This window comes from Castor canadensis, chromosome 2, assembly GCF_047511655.1.
Source record: "Castor canadensis chromosome 2, mCasCan1.hap1v2, whole genome shotgun sequence".
NCBI lineage: Eukaryota > Metazoa > Chordata > Mammalia > Rodentia > Castoridae > Castor > Castor canadensis.
Genome location: NC_133387.1, coordinates 191,775,599 through 191,794,603, shown reverse-complemented (window position 1 = coordinate 191,794,603; position 19,005 = coordinate 191,775,599). Strand labels below are relative to the sequence as shown.

At 35.6% G+C, this 19,005-nt stretch overlaps 1 protein-coding gene across 3 annotated transcripts in view; it reads left to right on the top strand.

Moving 5' to 3' along the window:
• Positions 1–19,005, top strand: part of Ddx10 (DEAD-box helicase 10) — a 341,323-nt gene that overhangs the window by 152,193 nt on the left and 170,125 nt on the right. For all 3 annotated transcript variants that reach the window (XM_074066768.1, XM_074066769.1, XM_074066767.1), the window contains one exon: positions 7,103–7,159. In XM_074066768.1, coding sequence (XP_073922869.1) covers positions 7,103–7,159 — 57 coding nt within the window. The remainder of the gene's footprint in view (positions 1–7,102; positions 7,160–19,005) is intronic.

Sequence of the window (19,005 nt, the reverse complement as noted above, 5' to 3'; positions counted from 1 at the left end):
TTAGAAAATCTGTTTTGTTTTGTTGTTGTTGATACAAAATTAATTTGGCATGTAATCCAGGTGGCTTAACTTTAAACTGATATGATAGGTCAAAAAAGAGGGAGACTATAATCAGAAATCTTAGGAATAGTAATGGTAAGAGTATCAACAGTAACAAGGAGTGGCTAGTTAATAGTGGCTTATTAACAGTAAGTGTTTTACATACACTATCATATTGCATGCCAACAGTTAACTTCTGAAATAAGTGAGCTAGACTCATTTTACAGATTATAAAACTGTAAAACCTAGAATGGTCAAAGTAATGTGTCTACATGTTACTTAGGTCTTTGTTACTCTGTGAACTTCATGTTTTGAACTCTTCATCTGTGTGTCTGCCTGTCTCAAACCATCAACCATTGCCTTACAATGGTAAGCAGTAAATAAAAAGGTAGATGGTGATAATAGGAATATAGGATTTTGAAGAAGGAATAGTGACAAATAATATAAATTATTTTTATTTCCAAAACAAGGTTTATTGGTCTCAAATTATTTTAAGGGTAAAATGAGCATTGTATAGTTTGGGACCCCACACTAATACTACTTTTCCCTGAATGTTCATTGCATAACTTTATACATACTAGTACCACATTTATTTTTCAGTAGCTCTTACCATTTAAAAATCTAAGGAAATATCTTAGACTGTGAGCCAGCTTGCAGAGTTAGAGGAATTTTACTGAGGTCAAAAATGACATGAGGTGTAGGAAATAAGCATTTGTTATATAACTCTCTAAAATGGAAATTACGAAGAATGTGTGTTTATAGAAGAAGAGAAAGATCCTCTTCTGTTCACCCCTTTCTTCTCCTAGTTTATTTACCAAAGGCTTGTCAGCCTATGAGTGGCTGGTATTTTCCATTTTATTTTTTGTTTCATGGATTTAAAAAAAAATCATACCACATAGGGTTTGAGAGGTAGGTTGATGGTTAGACTGATGGAGAATAGTTGGAGATTGGGGTTGAGGAGCAGAAGGAAGAGTTTGATGATAATGGAATCAAATCTGGCAGGATTGATTCACAAAATGCCATGATCACATTGGCTCAACTGTCTGTTCTGCCCATTGATAAATACCCAGAACCCACCATGTGGCCTGGCACATGCAACTTGGTAAATAGTTTGAGGGAATTAATGAGTGATGAAATGTTTCCATGCCAGTTTGACTTTCTTTACCCTGTCTTAATATTCTTGTTAAAGTTGTTTTAGATTCATATATGGAAGACTTCTTTTTTATGTTGTTCAAATGAAGCTCTGTAGAAGAGGCAACAGACCAAAGACTTGTGTTCTGAGTTCCTGAGGAGAGTTTTAAGTTTACTGGGATTTTGTTCTTGGAGAGCAAGAGTATCTTTAAAATCCTCATAGTCATTCTTTTATGCACTTTTTTTTTGTGTATGAAATTTATTTGTTTATTTTGTGGTGCTGGGGGTTGAACCAAAGGTCTTGCATGTGCTAGATAAGTGTTCTACCACTGAGCTATATCCCCAGCACTTGCTTACTTATTTTAACAATAAGATTCAAATTATAACTTTAATACACATTGAGATGCTAAATGACCCTGTAATACAATTAATTTTAAGTCAGATTCAGCTCCATGTATTCACAGGCTATGTACACAATCTTTCTTACTATATACTATTTTTTTATTTTTTATTGTTTTATTATTCATATGTGCATACAAGACTTGGGTCATTTCTCCCCCCTACCCCCACCCCCTCCCTTACCATCCACTCCGCCCCCTCCCTCTCCCTTCCACCCCCTCAATACCCAGCAGAAACTATTTTCTTTTATGCACTTTGATTGAGCCAGGTTTCTTCGCTGAAAAAGAGATGTGTAATACTGAAGTGCAGATAGATGTCCCCTCCTTTCTTGTGTGATAGCTGGGGACTCTACTAAACTAGCAAAGTTGCCTGAGACGCATTCTAGTGGGTTACACTTCCATTACCTCTTGAAAAATGAATTATATTTCCAAATCAACAAATTTCTGAGTATCACCAGAGAATGAAAAGGTTGAAATACATTGTCCTGACTGCTGATAAAATTCATATTTCATGGTGCTTTCTTTTCTGGAAGGTAGAGATCTACAGTATATGAGAAGCCAAAAGAAGTATAATAAAGGGAGTATTTTGTTCTTTGAAATACAATTTTCTGATTCCTTCCCCCTTGTGAATTTGATTTTCATTATTGAATTTCATGCTCTCCTTATACTTAATCATTTTTAGCGTGGCAGAACTAATGATAAAATTTTGCCTTTTTGAGTGGCATAAAAATAGCTTTTGGTATCAGTGTCCCCTCAGAAATAGGAAAATAAAGGATTTAAAATATTTGAGCTACATAAAATTAAAAGGGAGAGGAAACCTCAGTTATTGAATGTAGTAAAATTCGAATTTGTTTTTCCCTGAAGTTACTGTACTCTAACCATCTATCTTTCTTTGTACAATCATAAACAAATCTTTGAATAGTTTTTTCTAATCTCAGCAAAGATAAAAAGATGCATCCTCCCTATTTCCCAAATCTGTAATTCTACTTCCTGTTTTTCTGCTCTTTAAAATCTTCTGTTTATTCTTGTCTCTTTTAAGACATAGTACTAATTATTTTCCTTTTGTCCAGTATTGAAAGATGGTTCTCTTTTTTTTTTTTTGTCCCTCTATCCTCCTCCCCCGCAGTACTGGTGTTTGAATTCAGGGCCTGGAACTTCCAAGGCAGATGCCCAACACTTGAGCTACACCTCCAGTTCTTTTTGCTTTAGTTATTTGTTGAATAGGATCTCATTTTTTCCCAGGCCAGCTTCAGACTGCATTCCTCCCACCTACTGGCATCACAGAGGGAGTTGTGTGTGTGTCCATCTGTCCTCACTTCTGGCTTACAGGTTGATAGCAGGTCTCAGTAACCTTTTGCCTGGTTTGGGCTTGAATCTTGATCCTTCTGATGTCCACCTCCCAAGTAGCTGGGATTAAAAATGTCAGCCACTGTTCCCAGCACAAGATAGTTGTCCTTGTGTACTCCCCTTTCGTGTCCTGGCCGTGCTTGCATCATATTGCAAAAGTCTTTGGATTTCCCTTACCCATTTGAGACTGGTGGCACAAAATGTCAAAGTAAACACTATTGCATTTGCATGCACATGTGAATTCTGATTGCTAATTTAAACCTGAAATTTAAAATATCCCTTAGTTACTATAATGAATTACCATTGGGATTCAGTAACAGTAGAAGATTGACAGTGTATTTTTTTCCTGCTATGATTAAGATGGCTGGCTCAATGCCCCAGAATAGAGATTGTATACTCGTGTGGAAAGGATTTTCCTGATGTGAACATATCAAGGTTATTCTTTGCAACTTTGAAGAGCCATTTTCATACACTCTAATGTGTTGGGAGAAGGCCAGTTACTGAATATTTACAACAAAAAATTGTGTGACTGTTTAATGTGGTCAGTTTCTTCTACACAGGAGACTGGCAAAAATTAAAGTCCATAAAATGCCGCCAGGAGGCAAAAATGCCATTAAGATGAAAAGACTTACATGGTAGTAGAGTATTATTAGTAATAAATGAAATACTACCGTTCATCTAAAACATATTGATAAGATAGAAGTACTATTTTTGAATATGTCCTAATGGCAGAGTGTGGAATATAGTAGTGTTCTGGAGTTGACACTGGCTCCACAGACCGAGGTTAGTCCCAATCTCTCAATATGTATATGACATCACTCGAGTGACTTAATTACTTTCATTTTCTGTTTTTTCATATAAAATGGGGACATGGTATCTTACAAGTTCTGTTACACACAGATTTAGAAAAAGAGACAAAAGCAATTTGATAGGTGCAATGCCTTGTACATTGTTGAACTTTATTTTTGGCAAGAAATAACAGTAGCAATAATAATATGCTAATGGGCAAATACATTTTTGTGAAAGCATAGTTTTATTACTCTGTAGTTTAATGTATGTAGCTACGTTTTAAAACTTGAAAGTCATTTTGATCATTGTAGAATAACAAAATAAATACTGTTATGTTTAACTTTAGTATCTAAAGAAAGAAAGCTTTTTAGGGGGAGGTCCATATGTAGGATTAAATTCTCCTATTAAAATTATAAAACATGCCTCCGAAAGCTAAAGCCAGCTTTAACAAAGAAAAATTAAGATTAGTTATTTCAATTTTTTTCTTCAACGTAATTTTGACTTACCATGTATTTTATAGTCTGCTAATGTTCAAAGAATCAGTAATTGTGGTGTCAGCTTAAAGAAAAATTTGGGGACAAATTGTTTTGAAACTGCCATTTATTTTGTTCTACAAATTAAGGACACATTGAGGCTGTTTTAACAGCAGAGCATTCTTCATAATCTCATTGGAGAACCAGTTTTGTTATTGTTTCTTGAAACAGGTTCTCTCTGTGTAGCCCAGACTGGCCTCCAACTCATCATCTTCCTGTCTCAGCTGAGTAGTGACATAGCAGGTGTGTCCCATCATGCCCCACTCAAGCATAGAGTTTGATAATAACGATCACATTAATTGGCTGCCTGCTAAAATAATACTGTGTGTTACTTTCTTCTGTTATTAGAGTCATGGATAGTAATTCTTAATCTGAAACACTAACAGTTTTGTTTTTATTAGAATATATTGGGAAAGCCAGTAGATTTGACACAAAAGACCCAGCTTTGACATCAGTCTCTAGGTAACTACATAAGCTTTTTGACAATAAGCAAATCAAAACCTTTCATAATTTTTGTTCCTTCATCTTTCTTTTTCCTTCCTCTGACCTAGTTTCTGGAACTTCCAAGTTAATTTTTAGAATGTCCTTGTGTAATTGTACAGCATCCCTGTATGTTTTGTGTGGAAACTAGTGTGTTCTCCAAAGTTGAAAAAGAAAAATGATCACAGAAACAGAATAATTTAGCATTAGGTATTAGGGACATGACATATGCCTGTTAGAATTTTTATTTCCTACTGTGCAAACTGAAGAAATATAAACTGAATCTGCAGACTCTGTGGACTCCCTTCTCTTTGTATTAATTAGTATTTAACTCCCTTTGAGGTGTTAAACATTTATGCTTTCTTAATCACAAAAGAGTCTATATATATATGTAGATTTTGTCATCAGAGTATGGATTAGGATTGGTACTTGAACAAAGTTTGTGTGTGTGTGCGTGTAAAGCACAGTGGAGACGAAAAGACTGCCCAGTGTAGTACCCTTGTTAACTCTCTTAGTTTAATGAAATGGTGAATGGTGATTGTGTTGTCATCTTACTCCAGGAGAAGAAAACTGTATGTGCTGACTACTCACTTTTTAAAAAAAATTTTTAAATTACTCATATGTGCATACAAGGCTTGGGTCATTTCTCCCCTCTTCTCCCACCCCCTCCCTTACCACCCACCCCACCTCCTCCCTCTCCCCCTCACCCCCTTGATACCCAGCAGAAACTATTTTGCCCTTATCTCTAATTTTGTTGAAGAGAGAGTATAAGGAATAATAGGAAGGAACAAGGGTTTTTGCTAGTTGAGATAAGGATAGCTATACAGGGAGTTGACTCACATTAATTTCCTGTGCATGTGTGTTACCTTCTAGGTTAATTCTTTTTGATCTAACCTTTTCTCTAGTTCCTGGTCCCTTTCTCCTATTGGCCTCAGTTGCTTTTAAGGTATCTGCTTTAGTTTCTCTGCGTTAAGGGCAACAAATGCTAACTTATTTTTTAGGTGTCTTACCTATCCTCATATCTCCCTCGTGTGCACTCACTTTTATTTTGTGATCAAAGTTCAATAACCTCGTTGTGTTTGCCCTTGATCTAATGTCCACATATGAAGGAGAACATACGATTTTTGGTCTTTTGGGCCAGGCTAACCTCACTCAGAATGATGTTCTCCAATTCCATCCATTTACCAGTGAATGATAACATTTTGTTCTTCTTCATGGCTGCAGAAAATTCCACTGTGTATAGATACCACATTTTCTTGATCCATTCATCAGTAGTGGGGCATCTTGGCTGTTTCCATAACTTGGCTATTGTGAATAGTGCTGCAATAAACATGGGTGTGCAGGTGCCTCTGGGACTACTCACTTTTTTACATTGACCTAGTCATTCATTAAAATAAACAAAATGTATAAGTCGTTATATAGGGATTTAGGAATCAAAATAGCCTTTTTGTTAATACTACTATTCTTATTGAGGGAGATAGTTTTCTGGTTTTTTTACAATTTTAAAACCACATTTTTTAAAACTTCAGATGGGTGTTTAAAAAAATTTAATATTGAACTTATTTCTTATTTTAAAAATATTAGTAGTGTTAAGAGGTGTGGTGGTACAGCCCTGTAATCCCAGTATTGGGGAGGCTGAAGGCAGAAGGATTGTGTTTTTGAGGGCAATCTAGGCTGCATAGCAAGACCCTGACTAAAATCCCTTTTTACCTATTTTCTTCTGAGTGGAAAACTAATGAAGGAATTATAAAGCAATTTAATAAAGTAAATGGTTTATAAGAATGATCTTTAATTGTTTTTCTTTTTTTTTTTTTTTTGAGAAAACATCCATACTTTCCAAAGAACAGATGAGACTTTGTATCTTGTAAATTTTGTTTCAGACAAAGGAAATAGGCATGATTGCAATTTTTTCTTCTATTTCCTTTTGTTCTAATAGTTGACACTGAGTATGTATCAGTCATGTAGCAGATATTTTGGTTTCCATATAGTTATGTAATTTTATATTAATGTTGTGCAATGTGTGTTCCCACTATTTCCCTTTTTGGTTGTGTTACAAAGAATAAGTAGATCAAACATGCACAGCTAGTAAATTGTAGAATTGGGACTTGATTCCATTTCTGACATATACTCAATAAATATGAAGAAATAGTAAGCATCTTACAAATATTTACTGAACAATGAATGTCAAGTATTAGTTATCAGTGAGCTTTAAAAAGTAAAAGTAGTGATGGACATGTGGCTTAAGTGGTCGAGCCCCTGCCCAGCATGTATGAAGCCCTGAGTTCAAACCCAGTACTGCCAAAGAAAGTAAAAATAATGAATGTGTAGTCTACTTTACACCTCATAAATGTTTATATGTTGCTCATTTTCTCTTTCTTCCTGTAGGAGAAACGGCTGAAGGAAAGGGAAGCCAGAAGAGAAACCAGTAAGAGACAAGCAAAGGTAAAATTTGTATATATACCTTTTTTTTTGTTTGTTTGTTTGTTGGCAGCTGTATTAAAGTGTTTGACAAAAAGTGATTTATATTTTAATAGGGACAAGGCTTATATTGTTTAAATACAATTTAAATTTCCATCTTTTCAATATGTATTTGTGTTTGTGTATGTATCAGAACATTCCAATTGGATTTAAGTCCTTGTGGCCTATTTACTTTCTTATTTATTTCCTCTGTATATAGGGTGATAAACAGTTAAGATAATTTGTTCATTGGGCTTTGCCCTACTCCCCTTCATCACCTTTTCCCATTATATGTTATGCCTGTTAAATACAGAAGACATGGGCTTGGGGTGTAGCTCAGAGCTAGAGTGCTTGCATAACATGTGCAAGGCCCTGGGTTCAATCCTTAGCACTGCAAAAACAAAATAAATACATAAGACAATTGACTGTGTGGGCCAGGCCCAGCAGGATTTTCTTTTGTATCATCTTCACATGTATGGCCTATTTAAACCCAACTATACAAATAGGTAACTCGGAGAGCATTGCTTGCTTCAGTTCAGCTGCTAGAATCTTGGTGAAAGAACTGTGTATCTTCTGCCCTAACTAATACTCTGCAAACAGTTGTTTAGCAAATATATACATGCAGTTTTCCTGAAGTCTGTGTGTGTGTGTGTGTGTGTGTGTGTGTGTGTGTGTGTACATACACATACATAGCTAGAGACATCGTCTGCGTGCAGCCATGATTTTTATCTCGTGTGCTTGATACAGAAGGATTCAGCCTCTGCATTCTGAGGACATTCGGTATCAGTGATTTCCTAGAACCAGGGCCAAGTAATGTATGTCATTTCTCATGCTGTTCCTCACTAGCCTTGATTTCTTCCTGGCAGTTAGCAAAGACCTGCCTCTCTTGGATAACCCTACTGTTCTTCATCATTTCTTCTCATGCTGGTCATAGCACTGAGAAAGCAAGTCACAGATGATACCTCATGCTATAGTTATGAAGTGGGAAGCACTTACTATTTACTGTAAGACTGAGAAGACTGCTTATATTCAGCCATAAATATCTCTGGCTCAAAGGTGCCTGTGTGTGCACCTTGACTGCTGAAGCAGGTGGTGTCTTCCTTATGTCCTTTTAAAATGCAGGGGTAAACTGCCATGGCAGGGAAATCAGATCTTAGGGGCTGCAGTGGGAAAATTTTAAGAAGAAAATCCTTAATGAAAGTGTCATATTTAGCATAAAAACAACACTATTTTGTTTCACTCAAGAAGCTCTTATTTCTGGATATAACACTGAAATGAAAAGTATAATCTAGAACCAAAAGAAGGTCTTGTCACTGTATTTACTTTGTATGTATTTTTGTACCTTTTTTTTGTTTGTTTCTTCTTTTTTGTCTTTTTGTTGTTGTTGTTGTTGTTACTGGGTTTGAGCTAAGGTGTTTGTACTTGCTATGCAGGTGCTCTACTAGTTGAACTATGCCCCCTGTCCTTTTTTTCTCTGATTATTTTGGAAGTGAAGTTTCACTTTTTGCCCAGTGTTTGTAAGACTGTGATCCTTCTATTTTATGCTTCCTGCTATAGCTGGGATGACGCCCAGTTTTTTCCCATTGAGATCGGATCTTGCAAACTTTTGCCTGAGCTGGGCTTGAAACCTTGATCCTTCTATCTTTGCTTCCCATGTAGATGGGAAGACATGCACTGCTACACCTAGCTATGGGTCTCATGAACTTTTTGTCTGGGCTGGCCTCAGTCCTCCCGATCTTTGCCTCTCAAGTAGCTAGGATTATGGGTGTGAACCACCAGCACCTGCTTGTATTTGTGCATGTTTGTATGTATAGTCAACCCTCTGAATCTGCACAAATTCAATCAACCACATATCAAAAGTATAGTTAGGCCTATGGTGATTATGTATGTAGTGAAATGGGCAGATTTTTTTTTTCTTTTTTTTTTTTGTTAAACTATAGTATAACAATTAACATAGAATGCGCATTGTATTGGGTATAAGTATTCTGGAAATAATTATAAAGTGTATGGGAGAGGGCTAAGAATGCAGCTCCGTGGTGCCTGTCTAGCATGCTCTGTGAAAAAAATGTATATGAGAACATGTGCATAGGTTATAATACATTTGATAAAACTTGGGCATTTTCAGATTTTGGTATACATGGTAGGTCCTGGAGCCAATTTCCCTACGATTCCAGGGGAAGACTACTCATTGTGGTTGGCTCATCTTTCTGTCTGTCTATCTATCTAATCTTTATACTTGTTGATGCTGTATGCCTGGTCTTTCATAATGGTTTGAGCTGTATGAGAAATTGCTCTCACCCTTGAGCCTGCTTTTATTCCCCTGTTTATGATATTTTTATTCCCCTATAAATCGGGGTGCGTCTGTGTGCACATGTGCATGCTTGCGTGTGTGTGTACACGCATGTGTGTGTGTGTGCATAGTTTTAATACTACATCATCTGTGGAAATAATATAACTGGAGACCATTGGTATTAGGGTTTTCCATTGGTGGTGATCTTTAATATGAGCTCCTTGATCCACGACTCTTTTCTCCTCTATCTTTCTCTCCCGTATTTGTCCTGTGTGTTTGTTTTCTGACACCCAGGAAAGGAGAAGGACTTTTTTTGTCAAAGTCTCATTTTTGTATAACCACTAAGAATTGTACTGGGAATAAAATGAAGCAGCTCTGTAGATGATGTGACTTTGCTGTTCAGTGTAGAGCATTAAGTAGACAGAGGCTATGTTTTATTATTACGCTGAATAATGTTCAGACATGGGAGCCCTTTAGTAGGAGTGTTATTACATGAGGGCCGTATGACCACTTTATAGCCAGTGCTCAAATATTCCTTAAGAACTGAGAGCTGGCAGCAGTAACAGATTTGGACTTACTGACAGATCCCAAGGTATTGGCTTCACCCACCTTTCTGTACCCAGCTTCTTTTCAAAGGGTAATGATGGGAGTTGAAGGCCCTCATGGCAGTTCAGGTGCCCCAGGTGCCTCCTGAAACAGACCCAGAAGATACTGTTTGGAGGCACTTTGTAAGGGTTAATGGCCCAAAGTTCTGTCACATCTAAGAAGAAATGTGTGATGCGTATCATCAGTTTTCCCTACAGTGTCTGTACTTTGAATGACTGATGTGACTTAATTTTAGAGGAAACATTTTCTCTTTAATTCCCATGTAAACATCATTTTGTGGCTTGAGGATGTTGTCTTATGAAGCGCTTTGGTTAGACTCAACTTAGAGCATTTCTTTGATCCCTGAACCTAGAAGATAGCCAATATGATATTTTAATGGCAAAAGAAAGTTGTATTTGTAGCCTTAGCATGGCAGAAAGTATGATCTTACCTGTCTACAGCTGTTTTTAAAGAATCAGCATATAGAAACTGAAAATGTGAAAAGGGGAGTCCTCACTTAACTGACTTTCTACCTTGTTTCCTGAATCATGCAGCAAATATCATGTTATTACATAAGAGGAAGATAGAGGACACATTATTTTTTAAAATTTGGAGCAAGTGTCTATTTATTTATTTATTTAAATTTTTATTGTTTTATTATTCATATGTGCATACAATGCTTGGGTCATTTCTCCCCCCTGCCCCCACCCCCTCCCTTACCACCCACTCTGCCCCCTCCCTCTCCCCCCCCACCCCCTTGATACCCGGCAGAAACTATTTTGCCCTTATCTCTAATTTTGTTGAAGAGAGAGTATAAGCAATAATAGGAAGGAACAAGGGTTTTTGCTGGTTGAGATAAGGATAGCTCTACAGGGAGTTGACTCACATTAATTTCCTGTGCATGTGTGTTACCTTCTAGGTTAATTCTTTTTGATCTCACCTTTTCTCTAGTTCCTGGTCCCCTTCTCCTTTTGGCCTCAGTTGCTTTTAAGGTATCTGCTTTAGTTTCTCTGGAGCAAGTGTCTTAATGAAAGTTATTGGAATTATCTTTATTTCCCAGAACAGTGAATCGTTAATGATAATGTGAGTTTTCAGTTTCAGAATTGATTATTGGTTATTTCTTCCTTGCCATATTGAGAGTATGTCTAGAAAAATTGCTTTAAGATACGAGTAGGGTAAAATAAAGTTAAAATGGACCTCTGTGGAACTTGATGCAGCATTTTCTAAAAGGTGTATCAAAGATCTGCTTAGAATATGTTATTTGCAATGTCAGAAATGGAAAAGAAGAAAATAAAACAGGTATAAATGGGAAAAAAAAAGAAATGAAAAAGAAACATGAAGGTGCAAGTTTTACAAAGGTTTCTTAGATGCCCATAGTGGCTTGGGAGATACGTGTATTTTGGGTATCAGAACATTCTTTAGCAAAGAAATGTTTGAATTGCATAATAGAATTGCTTTTGCTTTAGCTAACAAAATGTCATATTGTCTTATAACTTAGAGATTTTAAAAAGAGATCTGAAAAAATAGCTGTAGCAGTGGTCAATTGATCACACTGTTTTTTGAGTTCAGAGAGGTTACATAATCCTTGAAATGCAGCTTTATCTCATTATCTAGCTAGATTTCCTGTTGCTTTGATGTTCAGAAGTACTTGCACTAATCTCTGGTGACTGGAAGGATTTTGCAGAAATGTAAAGAAAGGAACAACAGTGTTGAAACCTGGGGAAATAGATCTTCAGAATTTTGAAAAGAAAATAGGATTTATTCAACAAAAGTATGATGTTGATGAAATTGAACACTGACTATGATAGAGCAAAGAGTAAGGACCAGCTCAGAGACAGTTAAACATTGGAAAACTAAAAGTTGCCTTGATTATGGTATATGGGATGCTTATAGTTGTTAGTTTTTAGGTATGGGGAAAGTTGTATGACAATCCAAAATGATTCTTACATTTAGTGATTGAAGTTTATAGACATTGTAAATTTTCACTTTTTAAAGTTTTTCTGGTTTTTATTGTTGGGCTATTTTATTTATTTAACAATAGTAGTCTTAGGAAATAGTTTCTTGGATGTATAAGGTGATCTTGGTACTAATAGAACAGTAGTTTTGAAGTCAGTTCTCTCAGAATGGGAGGTCTAAAGTAGAAGTTGTATAAATTGAAAATTTGAATAGTTCTGAGAGATGCTTTGGATGTAATTCCTAATTTACTGGTCTTTAATGACTTTATCTCTTGACATACCAGTGACAAAAACATATAGGAAAGCTAAATTTGTTCATTTTGATGTTTTGCTTTCCTATTTTTTTAATGCTAGAATATCCTTACAGTTATGAAATAACTTTTAAAACGTCGTTATTACTTGAGTAGACTGCCTGCCTAGCAAGTGTGAGGCTCACAGTTCAAACCCCAGTGTCGCCATTAAAAAAGTCACTGTTACTTATCAGAATGAAAAATATCACATTAGTCTTTAAAAATATTTTTAAACTTTTCCTGATCCACATAATTCTAGAGTGAGTGTGGCATTCACCGGTGTAGTCTAATCATTCTAAATATTACATTGACTTCAGGATTCTGTGGAGGTAAACTGGGTCCCGTCACTCCCCGCCTCCAGAAGGCAAGAGGTCTGCAACCAAAGTAGCTGCTGCTGCTTCTTGGTTTTTCTGCTCCTCCTCCCTTTTCTTATTCCTCTTCCCCTCCACCCACAGCGTACATACTGAGCTTCCAGAGAGACTTTTACTTCATAAAAATGGATACATATGAACTTAACATTTTTTTTTGGCAGTACTGATATTTGAGCTCAGGGCCTCATACTTGCTAGACAGGTGCTCTACTACTTCAGTCATTCAGCCAGCTCTGTTTTATGATGGGTATTTTCAAGATAGGGTCTTGAGAACTATTTGCCTGCGACTGGCTTTGAACTGTGATCCTCCTGATCTCTACCTCCTACGTGCTTGGCTGTACTTAATATTTCAAAAGTATCCAAATAAATTAAGGCTGAAAGTAAGTGAATGATTGCCCAACACCCCTAGTGTCTTTGGTGGCAGAACTAGTATATGCATGTATGTTCACTGATTGTTTTTTGCCCCGTGTTATTTAGGTAATTTTTCTCCCCTTTTTCTTAAACCTCATCCGTTGTACATGGAATTCTTCATAGGAAGTTACTAATCAGAAATATGTTGCATAAAGAGAGAACTCTTAATTTGAGATCTAGAAAACAGGCTCTATGTCTTCAAGTTGCTGTGTGCCCTGGAGTGTGTCTGTTACCTTTCCAGGCCTCTTCTTAGAATGTGTAAAATGAAGGATATAGTTTTTAGTCATTCTAAATCATGATTTTATTTGTCAGATTCTCGTGTAGTCTGAGCTATGAAAGGCACAAATTGAATTGAGTACAATTACTGGTATGGGCCACCAGCCTTTGTTTTAAGAATTGTCCTTCTCTAGTCGTTGTCATTTAAAGTTAACTTTGGGCCAGGGGAGAATGTGGTCATGTTATCATTTTCATAATGCATATCTGCTGTTCTTTTAAAGATTCAGCTAAAAGAACTGATGAAGATTTCTTTCTTTCTTTTTTTTGATCTTCTCACATATTATGGTCTTTTGCTTTTGTAACTCCTTCTAGGTCCCTTGTATAGAGGGTCTCTCACAGTTTATAGCACTTACTTGGATATATGTCTGCCTGTCTTGTTCAACTCTGTCTTGTTTTTCTTTGAATCTCTATCACCTGTCATAGTGCATAGTACGCACTTAGAAAGTATTTGAACAAACGATTGAGTGCGTGAATGAATAAATGAATGGCATGAAGGAATGTGGAGCACAGACTTTGACACTTGAAAAATTTTTTTGATTGTAGTGAAATACATAACATAAAGTCCACCATTTTAATTATCTTAAGTGCACTGTTAGCTTCATTGAATACATTCATACTGCTGTGCAACTACCATCATTATCCATTTTTAGAACCCTCTCTTCATTCCAAATAGAAATTATGTACCATTAAATAATAATTCCCCATTCCCTCCTCCCTCTAGAGCCCAGACTTTTAAAGAGAAAACATTTGTATTATATATTATCATTTATTCGATAAGCACGTGAAACCCTTGGTGAGTAGATTTTTCTTCTAGTGTCCTTCAATTAAAGGACAGCAAAACTGGATTAGAACTTGGGTCCCTTGATGCTGATATGTATACTTTTTATCCTGCCTTATACCTTCCTAGTAACAATGTAGTAAATGCTAAAGAGCACTATATGTGGTTTACAGTTTACTAGATTTATTTTACTTATAGGATCATAATCACATACAAAGCATAAGAAATTAATACTACTGTCACAATCTCAACACTAATTAAAGACTAATATTGAGTGCAAGTAATATTGAAAGTTTCAATAGCGTCAGTGTTAAATTTACCAAAAGATTTAACAATGTGTATAACCCTCTTCTCTGTAGAACACATAGGAATTGTGGTAGCAACATTAGTTAGGGGATACCTTCCATGGCCAGTGTAAGTAGTAGGTGCTGTCTTTTATCATCTGTTTACCAGGTTACAATTACTGTTACAGTCTTTGCTCAGGATATATCAACAAAATTGTAGAGCTGGGTGACTTAAACAGCAGAAATTTATTTCTCACAATACTGGGGGATCTTGGAAAGTTCAAGAGTGCAGCTCCAGCAGATTTGATGTCTGCCAAGTGCATGCTTTTCTGATCTCTGCAGGCCATCTTCTCACTATTATGTGGCAGAAAAGGCAAGATGATAGTAGCTTCCTCAGCCTTTTACAAGGACACTAATACCATATAAAAGGGCTCAGCCTTTATGATGTAATCAGCTCCCAAAGACTCTTCTAATATTGTTATGTTGGGGATTAGAATTTCAATATATGAATTTTGGGGGACACAAATAATCAGACTATAGTAATGATGATAGGATTTTCAGGCATAATTGCTTTTATCCTCAGAAACAGCACTGGGAGGTCACCACCATTACTACTTTCATTTTGTTGATGAGGAAATTGAGACTTAGGAAATTTAAGTAACTTTCCCAGGATTGTACAGCTAGCTCATGGGAGAGCAGGGCTCAAATGTACTTCAGGTGAATATGACAGCTTGACTCTGAATCATGCAGCCACTCAAGCATATTCACTTTCAAGAGTCCTAAAAACTGAAACAGAAATTGCAAGTAAATAGATTTTTTTCTCCTGAAACTTCTCTTTTTTATCTGTAGTTAGTTCCCTGAGTGAGTACATTAGGAAACAGAAGAGTTAGTTGCATAATTATTGGCAGATATAGAATAATGTTACTTTACTATTAGTTACAGTAAAACCTCCTATAATCCCAGGAATCTAGTTTTTTTTTTTTTTTTTTTTTTATGAATGAAGTATTGCAAAACATTTTTATTATTTCAGGCCCATGAAGATCAATTAAACATGCCATATTGTTGTATACTTTTTGAGTTTTATATAAATTTTCCATCTGCCTAGGATGTTATCTTCATTGTTTCTACCTCCTCACAGAATTTTCTCTTTAATGTCTTTCCTGCCTCTTTCAGGCAAATTTAGGAGTTTTTCCTTTCCACACCACTCTATTCAGACATTTTTCTGACATTACTTAGTGATTGCTTCTCATCATTAGACTGTTAAGTTTATGAGGATAGGAACTGAGGTGTTTTTTTTTTTTTTCCTTTTTTCTTTTTCCATAGCTGCCACATGGTGAATGCTCTCCTAAATACTTATTAGCTGAATCAATTAAATAGAAATACTTTCATTCTTTAAGTTAATATGTTAATGCTGGGCTGATTGAAGACTTCTTGAGATCCAGCTGTTAGGACTCTAAAGGACATAGAGTTGTAGCTATGGATTTCAATTTCTGTCTGAGGATGTATCTAACACACCCAGTCCTTTCTAAGTTGCTGTCTCCTTTTCCTTCATCTTCTGTTAAATCCATGAACTTATATTAAGGTTATTGATCCTTAATATTAAAACAGAATATAGTATACTCTGTAGGCAATCAGGAGCACTTTAGAATACTTGACCTATAGCCTATCAATTAAGAATTTAAAAAATTCTTAAAGGATACATTTTCCTGAACATATGAATATTGGTTTTGTTTGTCTTCCCCTTTCCTTTTTATCTAACTTGAAGGTTTTCAAGCGTCAGTATAGTTGAATCCTCAAAACAATATGTATTGTACTTTATGGGCTATGTAGGGGGTAGTGTAGGATAAGTTGATCATGTTCCTTTTCATTTTCCCTGATGACTTTGAATAAAATACCATACAAGCTGTGGCTTGAATCTATCATCCAGCTGTCTGCTCATAAATATTTGTTGACTGATCAAAAAAGAGAATCCTGATAAAATCTCTGGCAGTGTCATAGTAATATGCATTTGATGCATAAAATATGGGTTGCTTGAATGAATTATTGCAACTTTATTCAAATGTAGTCAGAATATGAATGAGTTAAGATTCAAATCTAAGTCTGTCTGTACCATGTGACTCTCACCATTAATGGCTTTGCAATGCGGGTTAAGGGTGATCTTAAATCTGTCCTAGGCAAGCCTTTAATTCTGACAACATGAAGAAATTTTTCAAAAAACAAGTCAGAATTTTAATAATTAGTATTTCGGTTGGTGTTTCTTATACTACTTCTTAGAGAATGTTGGAAAATAAAATGTCCTGACCCAGATAAAATTAGGAGGAAATAGACCACATTTTTGAAAGGTGGTCTACAGCAAAAATGCTGTATGTGTATCCGTTTGTATATGTTATAAATATTACTTGCATTAGTATTATAGTGTGATAAATCCTGCTCACTTGAGCAATCATTTAGGTTCACTTCAGTAAATGAACCAAAACAGAGATAGTCAACGCCCAGGATGCCCTGTATACTTAGTCATAGCTTATTTGGGTTGCCTCAGATTAGAGATAAGTTGAGATTATTTATGTGTGGCCATTTATGAGATAACAATATTTTGGTTGGCAACAGACTACATACCCGACAGTAGTTTCATAAGAAAAATTCCTATCCCCTAATGGCATTGTAGCTATCATTAATATGGTAGTGCATCATGTTACGTGCTTGTGATGGTGTGGGTGTAAATAAGTCTGTTGTTGCTAATCATATAAAAGTTTTATCACATACAATTTTATGTAACATATACATACATAAACATCTATATACTTGTTAATGACAATGAATGATGATAGGAGTTTCTGTATTTACTATACTGTACATTTTGTCATTATTTTGAAATGCATTGCTTATTCTTTGCAGTAAAACCTACTGCAAAACAGCAGCCTCATATATTCACATGTTTACTGCATCTCATGATTGCATCAAGAGGTCACATCGATTGACCATCTAAGTTAGTATAAGTATGCTCTGATCTTTATACAAGGACACAATCACCTATTGATGGGGAGGGGGTTATAGACAGATCAACAAATTTTAAAAAGTATATGTAAATCCTTTACTCATTAAGATTTTGCCTGATCATTCAGAATTCCTTCATTTATATGAGGAAGTGGAGGGCTGGAGAATTACCATAAGACTTGATTTTAGTAATTAATTCTCAGTATGGTAGAAGAATCTCTGTGGGTCCTTCAAATTAATAGAAATTTCTGAAATTCTTAGAATTGCCAAACACTGACTATACAGTGAACAAATTATCTATCCATACATATACACTGTCACTGCTTCAAAGTAGGTACAGGCTGTTAAGATAAACAAAATATGAATTTGTTTCTGTTGTTAAACTTAGTTTCTTTTTGTCGTATATTTTCTTAAATGGCATATACCAAATGTAAAATTATCATCTTATAAATAGTTTGATGGTAAACGTCTTTTCATAGCAGAAAAGATAAAAACACTGCCATATGACATGTAAATAGAAGCAGCCATACTTCTAATAGTTAGACTCTAAGACAGTTCATCATAGGGAGAAAGAAAAGAGAGGGGGAGGATGAACATTTCACTTTCTCTTCAAAGGAGGGCTCTATCTCCTTTGAAGGAGGAGAAGAAGGAAAGAGTTGAGGGAAAATTAAAATTACAAACAGATAGAAAACAGAAAAAGTAGAATGGACATAAGTTTTTTACTGATTCCTAAGAGCTATACTTGATTTTGAAGATGGGTGATAGAGACGAATACTGATTCTTAATTTTCAAGTGTTTATGGTATCCACCACTAACTCTTGTGTTACTGGCAATACTTTTTGTGGCTAAGGAAAGCTTTTTTGGGGATAAACATGTACTCTCTGCTGTGTTATGTGTGGGTTATGGAGTAACAAAGCTTTATTACCCACTCCTTTTAAGCCATAAAGACTTCTGTTGAAGAGCACCATAAACTCGTATGTAGAATTTGTCCTAAAATGTCACTGAGAAGAGTTTGTTTTTCTTGCTGACATCTTTTTTTTTTTTGTCCTCTAAGGAATTATAGATGAAAATGTTTTGTAACTATGAAGCTCCATTTAGATAATCTTATTACTGTTGTTATTATCTTCAACATTAAATGATTCATATTTGCTGTATTTTCTTGCTTTAGGAAAGATATTGCCAGGTGTCTGTAATTTTTTATGCAGAAAGATTTTTTTCTCTGTCTGAGTCTTTATTATTCATATATTCTAGGATTCAAAGATTTATTTACTTGATAAGTACTCTTGAATTCATCATTTGTACAGTATGTTGGTGTTGATGTTCTGTAACATCATGTAGAGTGTTTTATCCTTTCCAAGCATTTTCATCAAGATTATCCTAGTTGAGCAATACATTTATGAGATAAATATAAGCATTATAGTCATCCAAAAATTGAAAATGCTTCAGCACAGAAGCCAAGCTAAGTGACTTGGCTTAGGTCATATACCAGATTAGTAGGGAGGTAAACCCTGAGAGACCCAGTGTCTTATGACCCCATATGTAGAGGTCTTTTGGCCTTATTTAGATGTTTATCTGTTTTCTGTCCTTCATATGTTTAG